This window comes from Prunus avium, chromosome 5 (genome assembly GCF_965620075.1).
Source record: "Prunus avium chromosome 5, drPruAviu1.hap1.1, whole genome shotgun sequence".
In the NCBI taxonomy this organism is placed as follows: Eukaryota; Viridiplantae; Streptophyta; class Magnoliopsida; order Rosales; family Rosaceae; genus Prunus; species Prunus avium.
Genome location: NC_142288.1, coordinates 22,222,292 through 22,244,849, shown reverse-complemented (window position 1 = coordinate 22,244,849; position 22,558 = coordinate 22,222,292). Strand labels below are relative to the sequence as shown.

The 22,558-nt window shown below is 37.0% G+C and overlaps 3 protein-coding genes, 1 long non-coding RNA gene and 1 pseudogene across 6 annotated transcripts; 3 read left to right on the top strand and 2 right to left on the bottom strand.

Annotated features, from left to right (window-relative positions):
* The first annotated feature begins 2,887 nt into the window (after positions 1 to 2,887).
* LOC110762498 (uncharacterized) lies at positions 2,888 to 5,398 on the top strand. Its single transcript, XM_021965147.2, has 3 exons — positions 2,888 to 3,174; positions 3,316 to 3,445; positions 4,296 to 5,398. The coding sequence occupies exons 1-3, from the start codon at positions 3,042 to 3,044 to the stop codon at positions 5,074 to 5,076; spliced, it is 1,044 nt and encodes a 347-aa protein (XP_021820839.1). The 5' UTR covers positions 2,888 to 3,041; the 3' UTR covers positions 5,077 to 5,398.
* Positions 5,399 to 7,912: 2,514 nt separating this feature from the next.
* On the top strand, positions 7,913 to 12,774 carry LOC110762500 (uncharacterized). Of its 2 annotated transcripts, XR_015835888.1 has the most exons (3): positions 7,947 to 8,190; positions 8,752 to 9,732; positions 10,573 to 12,774. It is a non-coding gene; the product is annotated as an uncharacterized LOC110762500 (long non-coding RNA). The 2 variants fall into 2 exon arrangements; XR_002527558.2 differs by having other exon boundaries at positions 7,913 to 8,190; positions 8,752 to 10,921.
* Positions 9,059 to 12,429, bottom strand: LOC110762499 (heat shock protein 83-like; annotated as a pseudogene). Its single transcript, XR_015835887.1, has 3 exons — positions 12,164 to 12,429; positions 10,985 to 11,946; positions 9,059 to 9,961 (listed from the first exon to the last, which is right to left on the bottom strand). The product of XR_015835887.1 is annotated as a heat shock protein 83-like (transcript).
* Positions 12,775 to 14,873: 2,099 nt separating the features above from the next.
* Positions 14,874 to 19,025, top strand: LOC110762476 (mitogen-activated protein kinase 4-like). The gene is made up of 6 exons (XM_021965123.2): positions 14,874 to 15,358; positions 16,033 to 16,162; positions 16,595 to 16,732; positions 17,261 to 17,593; positions 18,313 to 18,496; positions 18,597 to 19,025. Exons 1-6 carry the CDS (start codon positions 15,186 to 15,188, stop codon positions 18,767 to 18,769), a joined length of 1,131 nt encoding a protein of 376 aa, XP_021820815.1. The 5' UTR covers positions 14,874 to 15,185; the 3' UTR covers positions 18,770 to 19,025.
* Positions 19,026 to 19,337: 312 nt separating this feature from the next.
* Positions 19,338 to 22,217, bottom strand: LOC110762475 (Pectin lyase-like superfamily protein). Its single transcript, XM_021965122.2, has 6 exons — positions 22,029 to 22,217; positions 21,447 to 21,785; positions 20,929 to 21,049; positions 20,642 to 20,816; positions 20,415 to 20,485; positions 19,338 to 20,147 (listed from the first exon to the last, which is right to left on the bottom strand). Exons 1-6 carry the CDS (start codon positions 22,059 to 22,061, stop codon positions 19,438 to 19,440), a joined length of 1,449 nt encoding a protein of 482 aa, XP_021820814.1. The 5' UTR covers positions 22,062 to 22,217; the 3' UTR covers positions 19,338 to 19,437.
* Positions 22,218 to 22,558: the final 341 nt, after the last annotated feature.

Below are 22,558 nucleotides of genomic sequence, written 5' to 3'. Positions count from 1 at the left end.
TTTATATCAAATTACGTATAAAAACGTTGAAAACGCCTTATCAAACTACACAAAGAAATACCCCTATTGAGGTTCATAGCGCAAGTTTAAATTTGTGTTCCACGTTCTAACTAATCGTTTGGATTCATCGCAGCCAAGACAAGGACCTTGTCTCCCTAACACGCTTCTGTGTTAAAATATTTCTGCAAAAGATTGATTAAGCTCTTGTCTTTTATCTTTTTTTAGATTCGGGGTTTGCATTTTCTTTATATATATATATTTATATATGTTCAGATTGATTATATTAATGCTTTGTGAGTCGGCAATTAAAAGTATGTAATTTATTAATATTCGAGAGGGAAATTAAGGATAATTATGACTTAATATATCCAATCCTTCACCTTATTAGAGCTTATTGCCCAAGCATAGAAGTGACAATGTGGGCGCAAAACAAGTTTGGATTAAACTCTAATTATCTGCATATGTGGGTTTGGCCGGTCAATGCAGTGTGTCCGCTCACATCCTGGTTCGATCTGTAAGACAATGTCTAGATTACACAATCCCCATCCCTGTACATTAGAGTTGTTTAAAGTATCACTATGTTGAAGAAGAAAAAAAAATATTCTACTTATATAATTTGTATATTGGCAACATGTTCATGGTCCAAAACTAAGTTAATCACCATATTTCTATTAAAACACCCTAATAGTCATAAGCAATAGGTTTCCAAATAGCAAAAAGAATGCCAAAGTACTTGCAAATTTCTTATCTGACGAAAGATCTAAGACAATCGTGCATCATGTAAATTAGTAATTAAAGCAGCCACAAACAAAGGTTTTTGTCAATGGCCTTGTAGAAAATGAGAGATGTATATGTGATTAATTTCTTAGGTATGTAAACCCCCAAAGTCAAAAAGTAATATGAGTGGGTCTAATCAAGGAGTTGTTGTTAATTACTTCATTAATTATGTTCTCAAAGACGTTATTCATACTCTACGATGGATCTTTGCTCATTCCTTGTTAATAAAGCAAAAAAAAAAGAAAAAAGAAGTCAAGCTCATTAATTATAATACAATGTATTGTACTAATCACTGTATTATTTGTCCTTCTCAAAGTCTATTGATTTGAAATTTACGTGATGCCGTCGTCACCAATTTGTATTCATTTTGAGATGACGTCATGCATGCATGCTTTGAATAGTTTAATAATGGAGAAAATTATAAATTAATTTTTAAGTAAGGATTAAGGAAAATCAGAATATTAATTGAGTGGTTTCATTTTCGCCGGGGACTCCAATGTCCCCTAACTAAACCAGAATAGCTGATGTTTCCTATATCATTTTTGTTTAAATTAAGCCCTGGGAATGAATATCTATATGCTTTCCCCCTTTTTTGCTACCCATCCTTTGTAGTTGGGGGACCCTACTAACCCCGAGGGTAGGGGGTGTGTTTTGTGCGACTTCACCCACCAATGCCAATGTGAACAACCCAAGACCACTATATCTCACGTGAGAAAATTTCCATAAAGCAACCAATCACTTTAATGCCATTCTTAGTTACAAGCTCGTGCTACTATAGGTTCGGCGAATATTTATATTCTTTATGAAAAAAGTATATGTTACAAGTACTATACAAACATCCTACTATTAATTTTTTGTTTTTGTCCTCATACACTATGGTTTCTTAAAATAATTAGGGAAAATACTTGAAACCTAAGTAATAAGTATAATAGTATTATTTGCCTAAACATTATTATAAATTAGGTGTGAAACAACGAGGAACTACAATTAAATAGTAACGTTGATATAAAGGAAAAAAATAGCAATATGGGCATTGATAATTTAGTTTATCTATCTTATGAATCAAGTTAGTTAATGTGTCCTATGCAAATGAAGATGGTTTTGTAGAACATATGATGCATGCATTATATATATATGTTTGAATATTTGCGTTAATTTTTTTTTAAAAAAAATATATATATATATATAGGATTGAGATTTCAATGAAGGTTGAATTTTACTATAATTTTTTATAGTTTTCTTTTTTCGTTACATTGGAGAAATCGAACTTTCGACCTATATATCATAATCCTAAACTATTATTTCACTCTCCCTCAATGCTTAAGCAGACTAAAAGAGTGTAGGTTTTTCTAGGACAACACTTGGTGTACGGTATATCTCCTTATCCGCTCTATTGTGATTAATGAATCTTTAGATGGTGATTTGGAAAATGAACAATTTCAATTGTAACATGTCCATGGTAAAGATTTGTTAATCACAATAGAATGGACAATGAATGCCTTATACATCATATTAATTACACTAACGAACAGTTATACGTTTTACAGGTTTTGTTTTGTTTTTTTCCAAAACGTTTTACAGGTTATGAAAATACCCTTTTGCCAGCCATGGAACTAGCACGTGAATTGCCTATTTTATCAGTTTCTGCCAAACTTTCAACACATTAATACATTTCTCCATGGACCATGACCAACAAGGCACACAGAGTTACAGTGCCTTCTTGCTCCCAATCATTCCACCCCCATAAAAATTGCTTCAGCTTGATATATATAAACCTGAGATGTCACAGTTTGATTGGTGAGATATTGTTAGAAGCTAGGATAAATTAAATGCTTCACAGTAGCAGACCAAAAAGGAGCGAGGTGTGTGGAACCACCAGCATCAACATGATGATTTGGAGAGTACGTGAAGTTGGTTACACACAATACACAAATATGTACGTAGAAAATAGTAAGAAACCATGGAATAAGATAATTATATATAAAGAAGAAGGAGGAGCTGATGAAATGTCATTGTAGGGTTACATGGAAATCTGCTTCCCCCTTGTGCGGACCCCATCAGGTTAATTAATGTCGGCTCTATAGCTTCACTGTACTTATATTACTTTTAAAGGAGTTTAAAGGAGGTAGAGAAAAACCCAATTCTCTTGCAAAACACCCATTTGGTGATCACTAGCTATAGCTTGCTAGTTTCATATCAATTCTGATATATCAGAATTGATCAAGTTGAAAGGTTAACAAGAAATTGAGAATTAGGAGCAAAAAATGGGCCACCATTCTTGTTGCAACCAGCAGAAGGTTAAGAGAGGCCTTTGGTCCCCTGAGGAAGATGAGAAGCTCATCAGATACATCACCACCCATGGCTATGGCTGCTGGAGTGAAGTCCCTGAGAAAGCTGGTCATCACCCTTCTCTCTCTCTCTCTCTCTCTCTCTCTCTCTCTCCCTCTCCCCTTGTGTGAGTTAATTACTACTTATGACCTAATTAATCAGCTTGTTCCTAATAATATTAAGAGGGTGCTTAATTGTTTTGTGTTTCAGGGCTTCAAAGGTGTGGAAAGAGCTGCCGCTTGAGATGGATTAATTATTTGAGGCCTGATATTAGAAGAGGGAGGTTTACTCCAGAAGAAGAGAAATTGATTATTAGCCTCCATGGTGTTGTAGGCAACAGGTTAACTTAAACACCTGTATTATTAATTAGTTAATTACCTTCTACTATTTTTCCTAAACCTTGAAGTCTTTCCATCCAATTAATCCAAACCAGTTCTTGATGGCATATATCTTAAGCCTCCAAATTTTAACGCATTGCCATCGCGTTCAAACATGCTTAATTGGGTTTTGCAAAAGCCTAATTTTTCTTTTAGAATGCGCGTAAATTTTCTTATCCTTTTTGTTGTTTTTCTCTTGAAAAGAAGTTGTTTTGAAGCTTTAAAGTCATTGCCATGTTCAAACATGGTTAATTGGGTTTTGGGAGGTCTATTTTCCTCTTAGAACGTGTAAGTTTGAAGGTTGTCTTGTTGTTGTTGTAGTATGCTTTTGGAAGAAGTGCTTTTGAAGCTTGGATTCATAATGCTTTCACTAATTAAAATCTTATATAATGGTCACGTTTATTCTTGTCAACAATAAATTAATTGGTACCGGATGTTTGGAAACAACTTAAGTGAAATAGACCTCTAACTGAATACAAACAAACTTTCAAAACAAGTTTTCGCGATCAGACACACACACACACATATATATGTCTGGTTTTATGTTTTAAATATGTAGCTCTCCAGAAACAATCTTCATCACTGATACAGTACAAAACCACATGTCACCTACATTTTCTTACTGACAGACGTTAAGAAGTCAACTTCGGAGGTTGGCATGCATTGAAGATTTCATCAGCTGAAATCAGAACACAACACAAACAAAACATAATTTTAATCTTAATTATAACTTAATTAATTAATTTAATTTGCACTCTTAATTTAATTACTCTTTTTACTAATTATATATGCATGACTGTATTGATTTTGTAGATGGGCTCATATAGCAAGCCACCTACCGGGAAGAACAGACAATGAGATCAAGAACTATTGGAATTCATGGATCAAAAAGAAGATTAGAAAGCCTTCCACAACTTCAAGCACCACAATAAGTCCTTCTTCTAGTGCTGATCATCTTCAGCATATGATTCCCCAGATGGGTAATTATATTATCAACTCAAACCAACTAGATTTTGCAAATCAAGATTTGCCAACCCCAAAGCCCCAATCTCATCAAGAAACCCTATTCTCCTCAACATGCCCTCTCTTCATGTTTGATACGAGTCCCAATATGGAAGCAGCTCCAGAGAATTACAGTGCACGTGCAGAGCTTTTCCAGGACATGGTCTCCGGGGCGGGTTTGAGCTCATCTGAGCCATGGAATCTGAGCCAGCATCAAGTCCAGGCCTTCCCGCCTCCGGCAATGTCATTCAGTACAACAAGTGCTACCAGCGCTACCATGGACACCAACTATTTGCCGCCGTTGATCGAGAACATGGACAACAACATGCTGCCCAATATTGATCATCAAGTTCATCATCAATCTTGTAACATTAATCTTGATGAGGAGGGAGATCATCAGATGGCCTTGGAGTGCTTGATGCAAAGGCAGGAGCTCAATGAATGGGTTGTGTCCCAGCAACAGTGTTCTAACTATCTATTTTGGGACACAGTTCTTGTTGGAGAAGAAGAACACCATAATATTGCACAGCCTGCCGCTTCATCAAATGCAGGAGCTAATACCCTACTGTCTTCCTTTCCTTCATCTCTATAAGATATTAATGGCGGTGTGTGAACAACAACAAAGTACACTGCTGTCCCCCCCTAACCTTACCATGCATCTCTCTCTCTCTCTCTCTCTCTCTCTCTAGGAAGAGCTTTTCGAAATGGTCCAGGCTTTTGAGTACAGAGTTTGTTTTTTTTATATTACTTTTGGGGTGAGATTGATGGATTGTGAATTTAAAGTGAGCTCTATAGGTAACATAAGCAAATGCATGCAATTAATATGTTTATTTAATTTGGGTTTGGCAACAGAAGAGAATGAATAAGGCAATGCAATGCGACAAGCAGCAAAGTTTGAACTATGGTCTTCATTTGATCCTTTTTTCTTGTGGTGTTAATGGTTTTGCTTTTCCATTTAACTTAGTATTAGTGCCTGTTTACATTCGTAGCCCATGGTATTCTTAGAAAACGAAGAGAAAAATACTAACCAAAAACAATATTCCTTGTCAATGGAGAGAGACATCTTAACAATTAAAGCCTTGAAAATTTTACAACACTTTACTAAAATAGGATGATGTTTCATCATGTAGGTTGAATCTTTCTTATAAATGGCAATGCATGCTTTCATTAGTGTTGAATCTCATGCTTAAGATATTTTATCGATAATTATGATTTGAAATTAGAGATTACAAGTGGTCCAATAATGCTTGATTGAGCAATTTGATTTTGATTAATCGCTTCTCTCTCTTCTCTAAATTCTTAGTGCCAGAGAACATGCACGAACCAACCATTATATAAGACATTTCACAGTAATGAAACTCATGATGAAGTACGTTTCTTTCGTCAAACTTTCAAATGATAACTTTGGAAATTATTGTTTCGTTAAAGGGAAAAACCTTATCCTGGCTGGCTCACCTGTTCTTTTGTACCACCTCCTTTCATTTCCTGCAATCTTGTTTCCCCTTTCATGTCTAGCTAGCTCTCCCTGCCCCATTTTGGGCCATGGTTTAAGTAGTAGAGTTTCCGAGTTTTCGGACAAAAACCAAACAAGGGATAGGGTTTCGAGTTTGACACATCTTTCAATATTCGGCAGAAAAGTACCACAAAATAATAACTAGTTGCATATAATTTATGTGTTTTGGTGGAAAATTCTCACCTACAACAACCATATTTATTCTCTTCAACGACTTCATCCCATTCCTAATTTTGACAAAAACAAAAAATACGACTTCATGTACCTAAAGTGTTGGCTATACATGCACACCTTACTGAGTATAATGTTGACTCATTTTTAATCAAAAGTTCTTTGTTTGATTGTAATATTGTTAAAGTTTATATTTTAATACATAATATTAATAAATAAAACACGTATTACAATATGAATGAGCTCATCTTTGATTTGACAAGAGGAAGAAAAGTTCTTAATCTTGTGCTGTCATTTTGTCAAGTGGTGATAAGTTACCATCTATTTCTTCTATGAGCATGAGTGCGTATAAATAATTTGTAAATGCATGGCCTACTACATATGTAATCAAGCTTCATGGGGTAAGAAAGTAAAAATGATTTGAGGTTTGAAAAAAGTAGAAAAAAACTACTTTGAAATGCATGGACCCATGTACATCTGATGATATGACTTTTTTCGGAATTAAAAGTTGCATACCATTGAGAGGAAAAATAAAAGTATCCATTAGGCTTGATTTACATGGGAATTGTACTATTGGTCGGCCACTAACTGGAGATCATGCTGTGTGCTTCACTGATATGACGCACAATTGATGTTTCCTTAATCCCTCTAATTACATATAATGGTGATTAGGTTAAATATGTTAAAATTGGAGTCGAGAGATTTTGAAACCCTGCCCTCCATCTCACTTACTCAACCATTTACCAATGCACAACAATGCTTCTTTGTTCAAACTATGTATTGCTAACATATTTAATGGTATCATTAGGATTAAAAAATAATAATTAATTATTAGAAAACCATATATCACCCTAACCCGCCTCTTCTTCATCATCCATCATCTCTGCAGGTTAACTACAGTAAACCCCTCAAATTATGGGGGTCATTACAAACTCATACCCAACGTTTATTGTTGTTATTTTGTTCTTTAAGATATATTTAATTTTAAAGTTTTTGTTTTAAATTTTCTGGCCTTGGCTTGGGGAGGCTACAATTAGGGTGAAATTAAGTTTGGCTGTTTTTTTTTTTTTTCTTTTTGGAGATACTTTTTTCTAATTTTATTTTTTATACATTTGATTTAAATATTTTTTAATTAATTTATAAAATAAAGGAATATTTTATTAATTTTTCAGTCTATGTGGATGCCACATCAGCTTAAAACAGGAACCTTATTTCGCCACATCAAAAGTTAACAAAATTTTTAACGATTTACCTAACTGAGGGTGTATTTTGAAAGATTTCGTGAAGTTTGTGTACTGGTCAATAAACATTGGATATGAGTTTGTAATAACCCCATAGTTTGGGAGGTTTACTGTAGTTAATCCTAAATTATAACACATGTATTCTATGGGAGTTCGTAACACACAAGGCAAGTAATCATTGTATGCAAATGTAAATGTTTTTGTTTTGAGACTAAACTCAATGTATTTAACGGTTATACCAAGAGCACAGCTCATTATTAGAGACACAATTGTCTCATAATTGAAAGATTTTGCGACTGAAAAAAGAAGAAGAAAATGAAACAAGTCTTGCAGGGACCCGATGGGCTTTTGTTGGCCCAAGCCTATTCGTGAGCTACACTAGCTCAGCCTTCCTAATTGGAAATATTGGACTTGAAAATTATTTTTGGCTCATCCCAAACTTGAGGTTTTGACCCATTTTCACCCCAGCCTACAATTCTTGGGCCCAAACCCTCCATGTTTTGTTAAAATTTCTTGAATTTAATTTGAACAGAGGGAGTTTGCTATGCAAAGAAGGACTATAACTTGGCAAAGCACCCAGACCAATGATGTAGAGCTTCAAGTCCAAGGAGTATGTGATAGGAACTTTCGCTTGGATGCACTACTACTGGTACCTGACCAATGATGGTATTGAGTTTTTGAGGAACTACCTCAATCTCCCATCTGAGATTGTCCCTGCAACTCTGAAGAAGCAGGCCAAGCCTCCTGGTCGCCCCTTGGGCCCATCTGGTGACCGCCCACGGTAATTGATTTGTTTCATCTTCTTTATTGGTTATTGGATCTATTGATTTATGTTACTGGGATTGTTTCTTTGAGTGTTTTGCGAATTGGGTTTGATTATTTGAATACCATATGGTAGCGACTTGTAACTGTGTTCTCATTTAAAGGATTTCTGTGTTCTTTGTTCTAATTGTAAATGGCTATTCAAATTGTTGGTTTTTGTTATTTGGTTTAGCTGATAAGATGTTATGCACATGTAATTTGTACAGGAAGTCGTTAATTTGGTAAAAACTGCTCCTACAATCATTTTGTTTTTGGGTTTCTGCAAGACGGTTTGAAATTAGATTGTATTCAATACTGTAATTGACTAAAATGTGGTTTGTTTGACGGAATGATTGAAAAGTTTGTTAGAAAGCTTGGATTTTTATTCGGGTTTACTTTAAAGTTCTAGAGATTTAGGAAGAAGTTATTTAACTGATCTGTGTAAGTAAACTTTGACAAATTTGTGCTTCCTTTTCTAGTTCGTTTGTTGAACCCTTTGATTGGTTGGAATGTAATGTGGATGTTTTGATGATGTGAACAGTAGCCCACCTCGCTTTGATGGAGGAGAACGCAGATTCGGTGACAGGGATGGGTACCGTTCAGTAGCTTGTAAAAAAATATTGAGATTTGTACATGAAGAGAGTCTTTATTAGAATACGTACAGGATAGGGAGTTATCGTCAAACATCCACAAGTTTAAAACCATACTCAAAACCAAGAACCGAAATACCAAAAGTTGATATACACTCTACACGACATGAAAAGAAACCCAGTCTACTTTTCTATCTATACTTGTTGACTGAAGCGAACTGCCTGCAGAAGTTGCTAGTGTCACAAAGGCACCGTTTTTTAGTCGACTTCCTCCATCTGGCTCTCTTCCATCTGATTCTCCTCCAATGGTGGAACGTCGACATCGTCATCCAGTCCTGGATCATCATCATCAATGCTCAGACCCAGTTTCAGCATCCTGTGAATCCTCCCCGCAAATGTGTTGGGATCATCAAGGCTAAAGCCAGAAGTCAAGAGAGCAGTTTCATAGAGCAGCAGCACGAGATCCTTCACCAACTTGTCGTTCTTATTGACATCAGCCCTCTTCCTCAGCTCCTCCACTATGCCATTGTCAGGGTTGATCTCCATTATCTTCTTGCTGGCCATGTAACTACTCATGCTGTTGTCCCTCAATGCCTGAGCTTTCATGATCCTCTCCATGTTGGCTGTCCACCCGTATTCTACAGTCACCAAGCAGCAAGGTGAATTCACAATTCTATCAGACACTACCACCTTCTCTACTCTATCCCCAAGAATGTCCTTCATTGTCTTGCACAGGTTCTCAAATGACTGCTTCTTCTCCTCCTTCTTCCTCTTCTCTTCCTCTGATTCGTCCTCGAGCTTGAGCCCTTCCTTGGTTGCAGAGACAAGCTTCTTCCCATCATACTCCTTCAGTTGCCCAACAACATACTCATCAATGGCATCAACCATAAAGATCACTTAATACCCTTTCCTCTTGAGCCTCTCCAAGAAGGGTGAGTTCTCGACCGCCTTCTTGCTCTCACCAGTTATGTAGTAAATTTCTTTTTGGCCCTCCTTCATCCTTGTGACATAGTCCTTCAAGCTGGTCATCTCATCACCACTCTTTGTGGAGTGGTACCTGAGCAAATCAGCCAACTTACCCCTGTCCTGGCTGTCCTCATGGATACCCAACTTGAGGTTCTTAGAGAAAGCCTCATAAAACTTGAGATAGTCCTCTTTGGGCTCGTTTGGTACGGCGGACTGTTATGGACATGACTAAATCCTGGGACTATCTTGAATTAGCTCGGATTGGCTTAAGCTGGATTAAGTACTGACCTACGTTTGGTGCTGCGTCGGACTAAGAAGCTGGATTGTAAAAATAGTGAAGAACTATGTTTGGTGCTCTGTCGGACTAAAAAATAAATATTTAATATTTAAATTTAATTAAAAATTTTAACCTATAAATAAATAAATAAATAAAATTATAATATTTATTTTTTGGTCAATTCATCATTTCATTAACTTGTCTGTATGTAAAGTGAGAGAGTGAAACTTTTGCATCTTCTTTTCTCTTTTCCTTATTGTTTATTCTTTCTCTCTTCTCTTCTCTCTTCTTTCTGATCTCATTTTCTTCTTTTCTTTTCTTCCTCTTTCTTTCCTTCTTTCTTCTCTCTGTTTCTGGTTTCATTATTTTTCAGCTTTTCTCTATTTGGAACTTCTACGAATTGGAACTGTTTTTCTCTTCTCTTTTTTGGGTTTCATTATTCTCTGTTTCTGGTTTCTTTATTTTCTGATTCTTCTCTTTTACCAATTCCCTAAACCCTTTTTGATTCGTGTTTTTCTCTTGTGTACAGACAGAGATGACGAAGAGAGATGGTTCTGGGTTCTGCAGGTGGCTGGGGTGGCGAAGAGAGATGGGTCTGTGTGTGGCTTGCAGGTGGTGGTCATGAGGGAGAACAAATTCAGGGGAGAAGGGGGGAGCACTGGGTATTGGGTTTTGCCAGAGTCTTTCAATTGGGTCTCTGGTGGTGGGGTTTTGATTCAAGGCATAAGGAAATCCAGTCGGACTCGAGTGTTCGAAATAGCGATGGTGCTATTTTGCGAAGTGCATTTGGGGCTCGCTGTGTAAGACATGCGAGTCCGGTTATTTTTTCACTGTTGGACTATGGAATTTCATTTAAGTTAATCCCCTTCCTTACCAAACATGGGTTTTAAGTGTTATTTAGTCCAATCCAGTCCAGTGAGGCATAGTGAGGCCTACCAAACATGCCCTTTATTCTCTACAATCTCATTGAACAATTCAATGCACTTCTTCACCAGATTCTTCCTAATAACCTTGAGAATCTTGTTCTGCTGCAGCATTTCCCGAGAAATGTTAAGCGGCAGATCATCCGAATCCACAACACCCTTCACAAACGCAAGGTACTCGGGCATGAGCTCCTCACAGTTGTCCATGATAAACACCCTCCTCACATAGAGCTTGATGTTGCTCATCTTCTTCCTTGTGTCAAAGAGGTCAAAGGGGGCTCTTTTAGGAACAAAGAGAACGGCTGTGAATTCAAGCTGGCCTTCAACAGAGAAGTGCTTCCAAGCAAGAGGGTCCTCCCAATCATTGGTGAGGCTCTTGTAGAAAGAAGCAGACTCCTCTTTTGAAACCTCCTCAGGCTTCCTCAGCCAAATTGGCTTCTGCTTGTTGATGAGCTCCCACTCATTTCTCACCTCCTTAACCTTCTTCTTCTTGGGCTTCCCTTCTTTGTCCTTCTCCTCATCCACCTCCTCAACCTCCCCCTCCTCTTCTTTCTTCTTAGCCTCCCCACCATCTTCATGCTCTTCATCACTGATCTCTTTCTCAACAATCTTCTCAACCAGTAAATAAATAGGGTAGCTTATGAACTCAGAGTGCTTCTTCACTAGCTCCTTGAGCTTCCTCTCTTCCAAGAATTCCAACTGGTCTTCCTTGAGGAAGAGAGTGACCTTGGTCCCTCTACCAAGTGGTTCTCCATCAACATCCTTTCTGATGGTGAAAGAACCACCAGCCTGAGACTCCCACACACACTGCTCATCATCATTGTGCTTTGTGGTCACAATCACCGTCTCTGCCACCAAATAAGCAGAGTAGAAACCCACACCAAACTGCCCAATCATGCTCACATCAGCCCCTGCCTGCAATGCCTCCATAAACTCCTTTGTCCCAGACCTTGCAATTGTCCCCAAGTTGTTCACCAAATCTAACACAAATTACACCCAACAAAAAGAATAAAAAAAAACCCAGCAATTATTTCAAATCCAAACCTCTGAATAATTTAAACAATTCAACTAACAGTACTGCAAGTAATGTCCCTGCACCTGAGGTCCTAAGTTCGATTCCCCCTCCTCCAATATTGTTTGTATTTTAAAAAAAAAAAAAATTCAAATAACTTAAAATGCAAGTAATGTTGTATGCACCTGATTTGGTCATGCCAACACCAGTGTCAATGATGGAGAGGGTCCTGTTGGACTTGTCAGGGACAATCCTAATAACAAGCTCGGGCTGAGAATCGAGCTTGCTCTTGTCAGTCAAGCTCTCGAACCGAATCTTGCCCAATGCATCAGAGGCATTGCTGATGAGCTTTGTTACTGTAAAAGGTGTTGATGATCAAACTCAAAAGCTGGTTGATTTCTGCCTGGAAAGCAAAGGTCTCAGTGTCTGCCATGGCAGCTTCTTCAGCCATGAATATTACACGTACACAGAACAGAATGACAAATTTGCAGTGTTTTACTTTTTCTTTTTTATGTGCTGGTAATTGGGTTTGATTTTATAGTGTTGAGGGTTTGATTGAGGAGGTTCTTGTGACTTCTTTGCCAACCCAGCAAATTTCCAGAAGAAATTGTAACAAGTGAGTCGGTGATGAATGAATGAGGTGGATAATTCTTGCTTCTTTCAAGTGATCTAGACTGTTCCTTTCTCTTCATGCATAATTTTTGACACTTGGGGGCTCATTTTGCTACATCTGTGATGTGCTGTTGTACGTGGCATTCTGAAGCTTAATGCATGATATTCTTAACATTGTTATCTGTATTAGTGGGGTAAAATAAAAGTAACAGAGGATATGACTGCAAACTTTTCACAAATCCATTGCCCTTTTGTAAATTTCATCTAATTGTGCTATGCCCTTTTGCAAATTTCATATTACCATGATTGGAGATGGATCTAGGAGGACAAGGTGCTCCAGCGATCTATTTTTCTGTTTAATGGCACCAACTGTTTGTGATTGGTTTTGGAAGACCTAAGGTTAAATACCAAACATCAAATTTAAATTTGATGGCTGATGTGATAATTTGATATTTACACATTTTTACACTTCACCTAATATGTCAAATAAATAATTATTGTAACAGTCAAATCATTTAAGATAAAAAAAAAATAAAAAAATAAAAAAATAAAAAAATAAAAAAATAAAAAAATAAAAAAATAAAAAAATAAATGAAAGTAACAGTCAGCTGTCTTTAAAAACTAATAAAATATTCATTTGACATCTTGCTTTTGGGATGTCAAAAGTAACTGCTGAACCTCCAGCCTTCATTCCACATCAGCTTTGACAATTCGGTTGGAGTGATGTGAGATGTAATTTCTAGCTGTTAAATGTCTATGCGGCACTTTTGACATATCGGTTGGAGATGCTCTAAGAACACTTTTTATAATCAAAGCACTTCTAATAACGTTTGTCATAAAATTTAAAAGTGTTCATAAAATGTGTTTTTAAAGCACTTACTAAGTGCTCATTCAGAAATATTTGTAACACACGAAGACATTTTACAAAAGTACATACTCTGTGAGGAACTTAGACAGCACTTGAACTTCTAATAAATATTTCAACATGTCTTGCAGAATGCAAAAACACTTATGAGAGCACAAATATTTCCTACAAAATCAAAATTCCAAATGTCTTTCTCCACCAAAGATCTAACTCCAACATTTACCTCGCGAAATTGTATAATGAGGGTGCCATATATGAACCCTTCATGTGGACCTTCATATTAGCAATAAGATTATTTCATTAAACTTAAGCAAAGTTACTATTCAGATTAATCATGTGGCTAATATGAAGATCCACATCTATAATCCGTATATTACACCCTCACCATATAACGACTCCAGTTACCTAAAGCCAAGTTCCTCTCCTTGTCAAGGATTCCTGGGGACATAGGCCCAGAAACAAACAACAGACTTAGCCCATAGAAACCCAAGGCCCTCACATACAGGCTTACATCATATGTTTCTGGAGGCCAGCTGATGAACTCAAAGCCCAAACACAGTGTGATGTGGGTTGCCAGAAAAAGAAGCCTTCACTACAACATGCAGACGGGACCCATTTTGTCTCTGCACATGAATCAAATACATGAAGAAACTGTGACAATTCATTGAACTGATGGTGATCTTTCATCTTTGAGTTCAATGCATCACTATTACTGACAGTAAGCTCAAAGGTTATTCTTGCCAATATTTCCCAAAAGAGTTTTGTTTTGTCAATATTTGCAATTAATAAACCAACCCATCATAATATATCATGGGTAGTTGGTGATAGTGGAACCTAAAACTTGAAAAAGTTTGAGAGGGACTACACTACCAATCATTTTAGAAGTTTGTGGGGGACTTGGAGTGAGGAAATATTATCCCCTGGAAACATTGAAAGGGTCAGAAATTTGAATATGAATGTGAAAATGCAAAACTTTTGAACACTAGCAAAGAACAGTTTCCAATTCCCATTGCTTCAAACTTGTTAAATATTGTTAGTCGTCAAGAAAATAATTCCAAGTCCAAGTCTAAGAAAGAAAAAACAGGCAAGTTCCACTACATGTTGTCTAGGGTAGATGACCAGACTCACATACGACATGTCGTAAGCAATCAGGCCTTCCTTCCAGCTGTGTGTGCCACTGCCAGAAAAATCTAGTCTTTTGGTCAGAGTCAAGAGAGACGCGTGTGCTTGATGATGCAGTCATGTGTGTACCAAATAATACCCAAATTTGCCAATGGGTTCCCACCACAGTGGTGGTGGATTCCCCCTTCCCCCCATGGCACCCAGGATCGAACCCCAGTGGGGTTTCTTTCCTCCAATGTAACCAAAAAAAAATAATACCCAAATTTTATTTTATTATTTATTATTCTTTTTTTCTTCCTAATTTCGTGCTCAAAACCATTTTGAAAACAGGAAAAGTCTCATTCAAAAGTCACGGATTTTGCAAACCATTTGCAGATCAAAAGCTCAAAAGCTCTCTGGTAAAGTGTAAAGCAGATAGCTTTGCATTGTATTGCATTCACAGTTTCACACAAATCCCATTACTTGTTATCCAAAATCACCTACTATGCTCTGCTGAATTTGGTCGAGAATCACGGGCACCATTAAAGCCCCAAACACCCACTTCAGGGTTTCTGAACCCTTAAAAGAAAAAAGCTTCCTTTGCTTGGTTTCAAGTTTGAAGTTTGAACATGGCTGCCAAAGAGTCGAGCTCTGCTTCTTCAACGGATGCTAAAATCAAAAGGGAGCTCACCCATGGTGGTCGATACGCGCAGTACAATGTGTTTGGGAACTTGTTTGAGGTCTCTAGCAAGTACGTGCCTCCCATTAGGCCTATTGGTAGAGGTGCATATGGCATTGTCTGGTAAGCTTTCTACGTTCAAAAATTGATCTTTAGCTTCTTTTGCTATGTGGGGCACTTTTAATTTTGTATATTTACTTTTGTTTGGTTTTGTTGACATTTCTGTCGGTATATTTTGCTTTACTTTAGAACTGGTTTCAACGTTTTTATGTTGAGTTTGGTCTGTTGAGTAATTTGAGTGATATTCCTTTGTCCGGATGATATTCAAGATTATATTGCAGAAAACATGCCCAAAATAGAGGAAGAAGGAACTCTGTATATAATTCGTACTTTGTTGTTGAAATCATTTGATATCTCAATGGAGGGGCATTTTATTGTACATAACAGGTTCAATAATTTATTATATTGTTATTTTGTTTTCTGTGTGTGTGTTGTTTTTATATGAGTTTGGTTACAAATGCTAACATACAGCAGAGCTGGTTTCTTTAATATAGCTGATGCTTATTAGCCACTCCTTTTGGATTAGGCATCTATTCTTTGCAATTGTTTCTTTGCTGTTCATGAAGTTTGTATGCGTGGTTTCATGCCTTGCTTCTGCTCATCATGTGTTGTGAAGAGCAGATTAGCCTAGAAGACTGCTTGTAATACTGAGGAAAGCGTTTCCTTATGGTTCTTTTTCTTGACAAGTATGATTTTGGGATACAGTGTGGTGGATAACACAATTTCTTTCTTTTCAGTGCGGCTGTCAATGCAGACACACATGAGGAAGTTGCAATTAAGAAGATTGGTAATGCATTTGACAATATAATAGATGCCAAAAGGACCTTAAGAGAAATCAAGCTTCTTCGCCACATGGACCATGAAAATGTAAGTTTTATATCCAAGAGTAATATAACAAAACATGAAAGCAAGTCTTTTTCTTTGGATGAAACTTGAAAGCAAGCCTAAGACAGGACAGCTGATATTGGTACGTCGTTAATGATTCTGCAGGATACATTACTGCATCTTCAATGTATGATGGGTTTAGCATCTTTTTGTTGTCTCTCTGGGTTTTCTCTGAAAACTATTCTTCAGCATTCTGTTATTTTCTGCCTTTTCTCCTGTTAGCTTGTAGAAGGGGTGGGCAGTCTATGCCAAGTCTCCTACCAGCACCCCACCATCAGTCATTTATGGCAAATAGTTTTGTTTTTCTTTAATGACTATCTATTCCAGACCTGGTTTGGCCTTCTGTTGTACTGCATATATTACTCTTTCTATTTGGGTCTCTTCAGAATTACAGCTCATTAATTCCCTTCACAGGTTATTTCCATCAAGGACATTGTACGACCACCAAAAAAAGAGACCTTCAATGACGTATACATTGTTTATGAACTAATGGATACCGATCTTCATCAGATCATTCGGTCTGACCAACCACTAACAGATGATCATTGTCAGGTTTGGCACCAATATTATCACTGGGGCTTCTTACCTTGTCATTGTGATTATATAGTTCAAATTATCAATGTACTGTGGTTCTTTGCTTTTTTTCTTTTTGCATACTTTGATTACATAGGGAATCTTAATAATATAATCTATTACTTTTTTTTTTCTCTGTTCTTATAGGTTTTTAAGTGGCATGTTTCGTAAGTTTGATGAATATGAACTTTTATTTTTTAATAAACGAGGTAGATGGAACCTTATATACAAATACCTTGAACTTGAAGAGAATTCATGTAAAACTAAATATTTGTGATTATTGTTAATCTTAAAGGAAAAAAAAAGTCGTTCAAAACAAATTAATTGAAGTGTTATTAAATATTTTTGTTATTGTAAGTTTTTTCTCAGCTTTTTCATAAAGAAATATCAAATTGCGACCCTTTGTTTCGGATATTGTTTAGAATTCATAATATTGCAACCAGGTTTCATTACTTTGCTTGGGTTTAAAGTCATACATGAAATTGATATTTTGTGTATCCTATGCAGTACTTTCTGTATCAGCTGTTACGAGGACTAAAATATGTGCATTCAGCCCATGTCTTGCACCGTGATCTGAAGCCAAGTAATTTGTTTCTTAATGCTAACTGCGACCTTAAAATCGGAGATTTTGGACTAGCAAGAACAACAACTGAGACAGATTTCATGACTGAGTATGTTGTCACTCGTTGGTATCGAGCACCAGAGTTGCTACTTAATTGTTCAGAGTACACTGCTGCAATTGATATCTGGTCTGTTGGTTGCATACTTGGCGAAATCATGACCAGAGAACCTTTGTTTCCTGGGAAAGATTATGTCCATCAGCTAAGGCTTATCACAGAGGTACTACTTTTGGAACTTCAAAATGAACTTAAAATTTAATTAAGCATGCTTTTAGTTTTTCATTTGATGTATGGTTGACATTTGTTAAATTAACTGGATGGCCAACCTGTTTTGATAGTTGCCTCCAGTCTCCAACCCCTTTCTCTCTCCTAAATTTCCCACTCTCTGGAGAATACCTTTCCAATCATAACATTTGAGCAAGGATTCACACCTGATCACCTAGGTGGCTGGGTAGAGAAAGTGCCTAGACCAAGTTCAGTTGACATATTTCATAATGGGCACACACAGGTACCACCGTAGTGCAAAACACCCGAGTTTCTTCTGATTCCTGGGGTATCTTCGTCATTAATAATTGTCTGACAACTAGGTCAGCTATTGTAGCCTTCAGGAAATGCTAGCTTTGTATGTTCCTCCCTGAGTTCTAATGTCAATAGGCTGTTAATTTGTGCTAAGATATCATGGTAAAAGATTGGTTGTCAATATGTTCTAAAGATTATCATGTAAATTGTCAAACTGATAGTACTAATATAGTCGTGACATGCTTTTGGTTCATATCATCTCACATGGTGCTGGGCCCTTCGTAATTAGCCACCTGTACTATAATAATTTACCATTTTTATATCGTATCCTTATTTATTCTTTATTCGAAAGTCCTTTATATGTTCATTCTTGTAAGATGTACATGGAACATAATGTGTTATTGTTCCTTTTGTTTAAAGTTAATAGGTTCACCTGATGATGCTAGCCTTGGGTTTCTTCGAAGCGATAATACCCGAAGATATGTAAAACAGCTTCCACAATTCCGGAGGCAACAATTTGCTGCTAGATTCCCTAATATGTCTCCTGGGGCTGTGGATTTGCTAGAGAAAATGCTCGTGTTTGATCCCCATAGACGCATTAGTGGTATGAGAAATGGGTCCAAATTTTCAAGAGTTTCATTTCAAAGTAGAGGATCATATTATGAGTCCATTTTTCCTGATTTCTGTTTTTAATCTGTTTGCAGTTGACGAGGCACTTTGTCACCCATACTTGTCGTCCCTTCATGATAACAATGATGAGCCCGTCTGTGCCAGGCCCTTCCATTTTGATTTTGAGCAACCATCGTGCACTGAAGAGCACATCAAAGAGCTCATCTGGAGAGAAACAGTGAAGTTCAATCCAGATCCAACCCACTAAAGGAAAATGCGTTTGTTTGGGCTGTAGATATATATGTATTATGAAGAACTTCCCCCCTTGTAACAAATGTGTCATCAATCACCACTCCCCTGTAACTGATGTGCGAATGGTTGTTATTTGTTAAGGCTTCAAAGCAATATTGAAGTGAGGTTGGGGAAAATGATTTAGAGCTTGGCACAAAAATTCTAGATGTTGTACTGACTTGGTTATGGAATTTTTCTTTTCACCGATCATATAAAATCAATAGATTTGAAGAGCTGTTTTCTTGTTTCTATTTTTTTAAATCTTGCACATTTTAGATCATCGTTTGCTTCTAATCTGGTTTTATTATTTTGTTTATCATGATGATGTTTTTGTTGCTCCCTGTTTTGAGAACTTGTTTCTGCATAAGAAAACAATCGTCTCACCATGAGGGTGTAGATTGACAGAGTCTCTCTGGAAATTGAGGTATGATATATAATCCATTGTCGTATTTTTGGCTAGAAATGTTTCATCTGTTCTTTTCAATAAATCATTTTGTGGTTAGGAACCTAAAAATATGCCACGTCTCATACATCAAGCAGTCAGATTTAACTTTAAATTTTTTTTCTCGATTGTTTTAAATAAAACTTTGTAATATAATCAATCATTGTTCATCGGAAACAAATTCCTAAACAAGTTTCAATCTATCACCAGTGCTTCCTCCTGTAAGAGCACACCTGAACTTGAACATTATCAATTGGCAGGCTCTCTTCTGGAAAATTACATGCTGCAACCTTAATTGGCCCCTGGTCTGCCAGAAGCCCACATGCCTGCGGAACCACACTACTTGAAATCCCAGCAACATCAGTGCAATTCCATGGCAATTTCTTTGCCTTCTTTGCCAGTGTAATCGTAACGTTCGATATGCAAATTCCAGTAAACGGATCACCAGGTATTCCCTCCAGCTTAGCTGCCATTGTTACATTCTCAGCAACCATGTCATGATAATTTATATTCTGGATCACAGGAAGAGCATTAGGATCATAGCCATTGTCTGCATGTGATCCATAGTTTCCTGTCATCCAAAATGCCCATTTCATGGTTTTCATAGTCATTCCTCTCACATATATGTCTTTCACAAAGCCTCCTCTTCCCACAGCAGTTTTGATCCTAACTCCTGATTCTGAATCAATGGCCAGAATGTCCTCTGCCCTCACATCTTGGATCCCACCAGACATCTCACTCCCAAGTGCAATCACAGCACTGAATGGAGAAATGCATGTGAGCCGTCTGATCACAAGCTGCTTAGTTGGCATCCCAAAAGCAATACCATACTGATCCCAACCACTCTTTACTGCTATACAATCATCCCCAGAGACAATGTAGCAGTCTTCAATTTTGGTATTTGTGCAAGAATCTACACAAGATAAACCAAAATCAACTTTATTATATGCATGATAATTATGGAAAAACTATAGTAGAGTAAAAATTAGCAGTTGGCAATCGTAACTTTTGAAAACATAGTTTTATATTAGCAATTCAAAAGCATTTCTACTATTTTTGACAGCAAATAGTTTTATATTAGCAATTCAAAAGCACTTCTACTATTTTTGACAGCAAAGTGTGCCTTAAATTTTGTGCAGATAAACAAGAAACTAGTGTATATGAAACACACTATGCTTACCTGGGTTGATCCCATCTGTGTTTGGAGATGTCACTGGTGCAAGAATTGTAATGCCTTGGACAAGAACATTGCTGCATTTTATTACAACAAATCTTAGAATTCAAAAAGGTTAAACTTTATGAGTTACACAATTTGTTTCATACATGCTACCGCAGCAAATTTGATGCTTTTTACTTCTTTTACTGACATAAGAGAGAAGAAAAAAAGGCTGAGATGGAGAAAGGAACCTGCTGTAAACAGGATGGACGTTCCATGATGGAGAATTAATCAAAGTGAGATTGGAAATTTGGATATTTTCAGAATACATGATTTCGATCAGGTACGGTCGGGTGTACTTTAACTCTCCCTTCTTGAATTTTTGCCACCATAATTCACCTTGACCGTCAATGGTGCCATTGTCCCCTAATATCAACATGTACCTAGTGTAAGCAACTCTACACCTACTTTTTTTGGTAAAGAACTCTACAACAACTTCAATCGCATAACTTAATTACATTACATGCTTGTTAATTACCTGTTATTACAACATCAGTGAGATTGGTTCCAAATATCAGACTGATGAATCTCCCACCGTCCGTGTCCCTCCCTCGACCGTACGATGGAAGTGGTTCGATCACCGGCCATTCACTCTCCTCCTAGAAATATTGTGAAAATACAAGAAAAATAACCAAAAAAAGTTCAAAACATGTTCATCGTCATGCACACTAGATGCACCAGAACACCTAGAACATATGTTACACAAAAATGATGACCTAAAAAATCTTACAACAACCACTTTATTTTGAAAAATAACATGTGGTTGGAAGGTTATTTTTGGATTTGACTCTCTCTGCACATCTGTCCTGCATGCTGTCACGGATTTGCTCCCTTTTTTTTTTTCTTTTTTCAATTCTTCCTTCAAATAAAAATGATTCTGATCACAACAAGAATGCATTTTACTTCCACCCTTTTGGATTTAGTTTCATTTACAAGACCCAAATGTAAACAACTATCCATTTGTGTTAGAGAGATTGTTCATAAAAATTCTCTAACCTGAGAAGCAAGAAGAACTGCATCTTTATGGAGATAGAGGGTGAAATGGCTGGTGAGGTTGAAGCTGCCAGTTAACCATTTACCAGGAGGAACAAAGAGCTGTGCCCCACCATCAGATTGATACTGACTGAGATGATTGATGGCAGCCTGAAAAGCCTTGGTGTTTGATGTGCTTCCATCACCAACTCCTCCAAACTCTGCCAAGGAAGCACTGTGGGCTCTGCAACTCATGGCGCAGTACTCAAAGTAGTCTAAATCTTCCCGGGCCTTGCGGCTTTTAACTCCTTTTGTTGTGGCCAATAAAACCACAACAACTATTGCCATCACCATCTCAGATAACTGCAACATAGAAAAACAAAAAACAAAAAACAGAGTTTCTGATGGGATTTCTGTAATTATTGCCTGCATTTTTTTTTGGTTTCTGGATGAAAGCAGGCAGACCCAATAGGGTAAATTCAACAAGAAAAAGAAGAGAGAAAAGTTCATGTAACAAAACTTCCAAAGAGCAATGCTTTTATGGGTGCATCAAAAACAGTTTGTAGAGTTGAGAGGAGAGGAAGATTAATGGAAGAGAGAGCTTACCTGAGATGTCAGGGGAACCTTCCACAACTTCATTATACAAAACAATGGCAGTTGCTCAAACCTTGTCTTTTGGTTTGTTGCAAAATGAAGTGTATATATATATATAGATAGATAGAAGTTGCAGTTTGTGTACTTTTTCTTTCTGAGACTTGTTTGAATGCAGAACAAAATGGGTGGAGAAGATAAAGTTAGTTTACCCTTTTCACCCCAAAGCTTGTATCTTTGTCAAAGTATCATTCTTTGAGAATGTTTAATATTTTATTTTTATTTTTATTTTTTTAAAACTTAAAGACAACTCCCTTAGAGCACTTTCAACAGTTTGCCCTTCGCCATGGCAAGGGGGGCTAAGGCAGCTACTATTCATGTGAATAGTGGCTGCCCTTGCAAAGTTTGTAGTGTTTCCACTAATTGCCATGGCTACAACTATTCACATGAGATATGAGGAGATAAATTTGTATAGAGTTTTGGTGTGGGAAATGAAAAATATGACTAAGTATTTTTTTTTTTTAAATCCGAAATTTTTTGTATTT

What these genes read in the sequence shown, in the direction of transcription:
- LOC110762475 (XM_021965122.2), bottom strand. Translation starts at nt 22,061, where the DNA reads ATGAAGTTGTGGAAGGTTCCCCTGACATCTCAG. An exon ending in CAGTTCTTCTTGCTTCTCAG is followed by an intron (nt 21,050 to 21,446) that starts GTTAGAGAATTT and finishes CAATATTTCTAG; the next exon opens with GAGGAGAGTGAATGGCCGGT. An exon ending in CACTGATGTTGTAATAACAG is followed by an intron (nt 20,817 to 20,928) that starts GTAATTAACAAG and finishes TGTTGATATTAG; the next exon opens with GGGACAATGGCACCATTGAC.
- LOC110762498 (XM_021965147.2), top strand. Translation starts at nt 3,042, where the DNA reads ATGGGCCACCATTCTTGTTGCAACCAGCAGAAGGTTAAGAGAGGCCTT. An exon ending in TGAAGTCCCTGAGAAAGCTG is followed by an intron (nt 3,175 to 3,315) that starts GTCATCACCCTT and finishes TTTGTGTTTCAG; the next exon opens with GGCTTCAAAGGTGTGGAAAG. An exon ending in CATGGTGTTGTAGGCAACAG is followed by an intron (nt 3,446 to 4,295) that starts GTTAACTTAAAC and finishes TTGATTTTGTAG; the next exon opens with ATGGGCTCATATAGCAAGCC.
- LOC110762476 (XM_021965123.2), top strand. Translation starts at nt 15,186, where the DNA reads ATGGCTGCCAAAGAGTCGAGCTCTGCTTCTTCAACGGATGCTAAAATC. An exon ending in AGCTAAGGCTTATCACAGAG is followed by an intron (nt 17,594 to 18,312) that starts GTACTACTTTTG and finishes TTTTGTTTAAAG; the next exon opens with TTAATAGGTTCACCTGATGA. An exon ending in TCCCCATAGACGCATTAGTG is followed by an intron (nt 18,497 to 18,596) that starts GTATGAGAAATG and finishes ATCTGTTTGCAG; the next exon opens with TTGACGAGGCACTTTGTCAC.